At 45.2% G+C, this 4,164-nt stretch overlaps 1 protein-coding gene across 1 annotated transcript; it reads right to left on the bottom strand.

Annotated features, from left to right (window-relative positions):
• Window positions 1–1,551: 1,551 nt before the first annotated feature.
• On the bottom strand, window positions 1,552–3,555 carry LOC140234390 (uncharacterized). Its single transcript, XM_072314442.1, has one exon. It carries the CDS (start codon window positions 3,553–3,555, stop codon window positions 1,552–1,554), a length of 2,004 nt encoding a protein of 667 aa, XP_072170543.1.
• Between the last annotated feature and the right edge of the window lie 609 nt (window positions 3,556–4,164).

Here is a 4,164-nt window from a genome sequence, read left to right as displayed (position 1 = left end):
AAACGTTAGTAATAGTAGATCTAGCGTTAGAGCACTACGCTATACGGTACCTTCTGTATAGACTATGCACAGTCTCTTGCCCTGGACCTGGCCCTACAAATACAGTATACATCTAAACGTTAATAGTAGGCCTAATAGGGTGGACCTGTACTGTCTACGGTATACAACTGCTAATGTGCTAACGTTAGGTGTTAAGTTCATTGTGATTAAGGCCTAACGGTTAGCTCGATTGAATAATTGTTTTGGCATATTAAACACTTAACACCAACAGGCGTAGAGCCCTAATTTTACCTAGTAAGAGTTAACACATTCTAACCCCTATAAACGATAGCTAATGTCCAGAGTTAAAGAGAGTGTAATCGTTAGATCCCATAGACCTAACGTTAGACGAGGATTCAGTCTAACTGCATGTGATGAAGCCATAGATTAGAAACTTAGATCGAACAAGACACCTAAATCTAGACGTAAACCTCAAGCAAGGCCTCTTTTCGCACCGTGTCAAGACGTGCCTTACGGAATTAATCGGTGTTCCACACCGCCGGCACGGTCGGGTGGCGGCCCGGGGGTTGGTAGGCATGCCCGCTGGATCGGTGCGAAATGCAGTCATAAGGCATACGGCCTAATACGTTAGATTCTACTAGTGCTTGAAATTTGATATTTTATACCAAATCTCAAATCAAAGTTATATATCTAACTGTTAGATCAAAACAAATTTAAAGTTCCCTTATGCAGTGCAGTAGAGAACTATGTATTTATTTACTAATTTACTTACATTCGAAGGAAATAGTCCCCTTTTCAGTCACCACGTCTCCAACTCAACGACTGTTCCAACATTTTACTAGTCCCGCGAGGGATTTTACCTGTAGATCAGACATACGCACACGTATACAACTTACAAGCAGCGCGCGCGTGAGGTGGTAAATTGGTCTAACTCGAAGATAGATCATTTTACCATCTGACAGCGATGATCAAAAAATCTCACTTAAGAAGGTTAAAGGTTTATGTAAAAGATAGCTCGTTTTACCTCCAAACGATATTACCGACAATGGGCTAACTCAAAGATAGACCGTTTACCATCAAATCTGAAGGAAAAATACAAAAAGTACCAAGATAGCGGAAATTATCTCTAAAACAAGACATGATGGGATTTTCTCGATAGCACCATTGGAAAGAGCACCCTCACATATCCCGGAAAGTGAACTTAACTCAAAAAGTCAAATTTTCGAGTTAGACCGTTTTACCATCTGACGGCCGTTCTGTTCTGTTGGCGACAAGATCTTGCTTGCGAATGCAATGGGTTGAAGCTTCTGGTGTTCATCATGTTGAAGGAGAGCTACCCCAGTCCACGGAGGCTGGCATCGCACTGGAGGTACACACGGGCTTGAGTGTCGTAATATCTCAAGACTGGTGTTGTGGTGACTTCCTGCTTCAATCTGTCGAAAACTTCCTGGTGATGTGCCTCCCATCTGAATTCTGAGTCCTTGCGGAGGAGATCCCGTAGTTCTGCGGCCTTCGAACTGAAGTCGTTGATGAAGCAGGACAGGTATGTTATCATTCCGAGGAAATGTTGGAGATCTGTGATGTTTTGTGGGGTGGAACTGCCTGCAGATCGGCCACCTTCTGTGGGTCCGGCTTGATCCCCTCGCAAGTGTACACGTTCCCGAAGAAGGTGATACTTCTTTGCTTTATGTGACATTTCGAGGAGTTGAAGGTCAGACCTCGTTCCTTTGCTGTTTGCATCAGTTTGAGCAGGTTTCTGTCATGCTCTTCTGCTGTCATTCCATAGACAACGATGTCATCTGCTATGCACACAGTTCCTGTGCAACCCTCCAGGATACGATCTATTTCCAGCTGGAAAATGTCCTGACTGACGTTCAACCCGAATGGAAGGCGGCAGAAGGCATATCTTCCAAAGGGAGTTTGAAACGTGGTCAGCTTCTGGCTCTCCTGATCAGGCTTGATGGACCAATAGCCCGCCTTGGCGTCTAACTTTGAGAAGAATTGAGCATTGTGAAACTTGTAATTCAACTCCTCAAGTGTTTGTTGTTTGTAGTGCGGGCGAATGAGTGCTTGATTGGGGCGTCTTGGGTCGAGGCAGATGCGAATGCTGCCGTCCTTCTTGGTTGCGTACGTTATGGAGTTCACCCACTCTGTTGGCTCTTCCATCTTTTTGATGACGCCTTGTGCTTCCATTCGGTTTAGTTCCTGCCGTACACAGTCTTTCAGAGCAATTGGCATCTTCCTTGGCGCATCCCTGCGGCTGGGGACATTCGGGTCTGTTTTTAGGTGCTGCTCACCTTGGAAGTTCCCGATGGTATCGAACTGGTCTGGAAATGCATTGAGAAGTGTGTTTACATCCTCTATTGGCACGTCATTGATTGGGCAATGTAGGGTTATTAGATTGAACGCCATTGAAGACTGGAGACCCATGATCACCGGCCCTTCTGAATTGACTACATAAAAGCTAGTGTCGATCCACGGGCTGTCGTTCCATTGGCATGGGATTGTTACTTTCCCATGTTGCTGGATTTGCGTGCCATTGTATGCTGTAAGCATAGATGAGTCTTGAGAAAGGTATAGATCATTGGGAGTTCCATCAGGAAGTATTCTTTCTGGAAACATCCTCCTATAAGTGCGTACTGGAAGAGTGTTGGCCTGGGCCCGTGTGTCGACCTTGGCAGTGAGGTTGTGCGTACCTTTGCGGTTATCTAGTTTGATCTTGAATGAAGTTGTAACTGACTCTCTACGGCCACTGTCGATTGTGTCGAAAGCTAGCTCTTCGAACTCTGGCTGGTCTTCAACGTCGTGATCAATGTCGTGCATTTGTTTTGTGTTCCCAGTTTTTGCACTTTGTTTTTGACCCCGATAGGTTTTGGGCTTTCCTTTAGATTGGGCTTTGGCCTTGTGGTGCCCTTGTCCCTTGCTTAGTTTTGTGGTCAGACAAACTCTGGTGTGATGCCCTTGCTTCTTGCATAAATGACATTGCACGCCAGCGGCGGGGCAGTGCTGTTTACCGTACGGGTGGCGACCACCACAATTTTTGCAAGTTGATTGTGTTTGCGAACTCTGCATTGCGTCGACATGTGCCTCGTTGTATAGCGATTGTAATGCTTGTACGTGTGCATCAGAGGCTTCATGCGTCGTTCCCAACTGGAGTGCTTCATAGAGCGTAAAACCCGCTTTCTTTGTGAGGAGATCTTTCTGGAAGTCAGGTATTGGTGTGCTGGCTATGATCTGCTCAATCAGGCGCTCATCCAGCTCTTCCTTTGAGAATGCGCACTGGATGGCTATCTGGCGGCACCTGTTCACGAAATCATCTAGTTTCTCTTTGGGTTGTTGCATGGTTTTCGCTAATTTGAGACGGCACACTCTAAAGTTTTCCTGGGGCTCTAACTGCTCTGTAAATTTCTCAAAGATTGTCTTCACATCTCTTTGTTGAACGCTAGTCAGTTCCCAACAGTTGTACCTGCGGAGCCCTTCTTCCCCTACGGCAAGGAGAACAGTAGGAACCTGGTCATCAGCCACAGTATGTTTGACTTTGAAATAAATTTCCATCCTCTGTTTGAACATTCTGAAAGACTCGGCGAGATTGGGTGCCCCCAATCCATCTTGGGCATAATGTTATTATCTCCCATTTTGATGTGAAATGTGTTCCAAAATTGAGCAGTTTGGTGATAACTTACTCTGTTACAGCAGGTAAACAGGGTAGATCATGACATAACTAAGGCTAGGCATGTGTGTGTGTGTCCCGTATGCAGTACTGTTGTGGGCATGCAGAGCTGACACAAGTTGCACTGCTGAAGCTTGAAGTTGAAGGTGTAACTTACTGGTATGGGAATGGCTAGATCCGGTTCCCGCTGCCACCATGTAGTGATATGTCCTGATGATTCAATGTTGTGCAAGTGAGCTTAGAGTACTTCTTGTGAAGACTAATGAATCACTTAGGTTCAATTCACTTTTGAAGTAAGAGTAACAAAGCTTTATTTTGCTCCAGCCAACTCAGCTGTGTTATGCACACTGCATAATGTAGTGAAAGTGTGTACATACATTGTAGTGCCATAGGCATGCATTGGCATGGGGAATACACAGTGAACTAACTGTGCATGCATAGAAACACATAGTATAACAAGATGTGCTACATACAAACTGAAGTGAACAATGCCT

Source organism: Diadema setosum, chromosome 10 (genome assembly GCF_964275005.1).
Source record: "Diadema setosum chromosome 10, eeDiaSeto1, whole genome shotgun sequence".
Lineage (NCBI taxonomy): Eukaryota > Metazoa > Echinodermata > Echinoidea > Diadematoida > Diadematidae > Diadema > Diadema setosum.
The sequence above is the reverse complement of the archived record's forward strand: the minus strand, read 5'-3'. Positions and strand labels throughout refer to the sequence as shown.

Excerpts from the sequence above, each read along its gene's own strand:
- LOC140234390 (XM_072314442.1), bottom strand. The coding sequence starts at position 3,555 with ATGGAAATTTATTTCAAAGTCAAACATACTGTGGCTGATGACCAGGTT.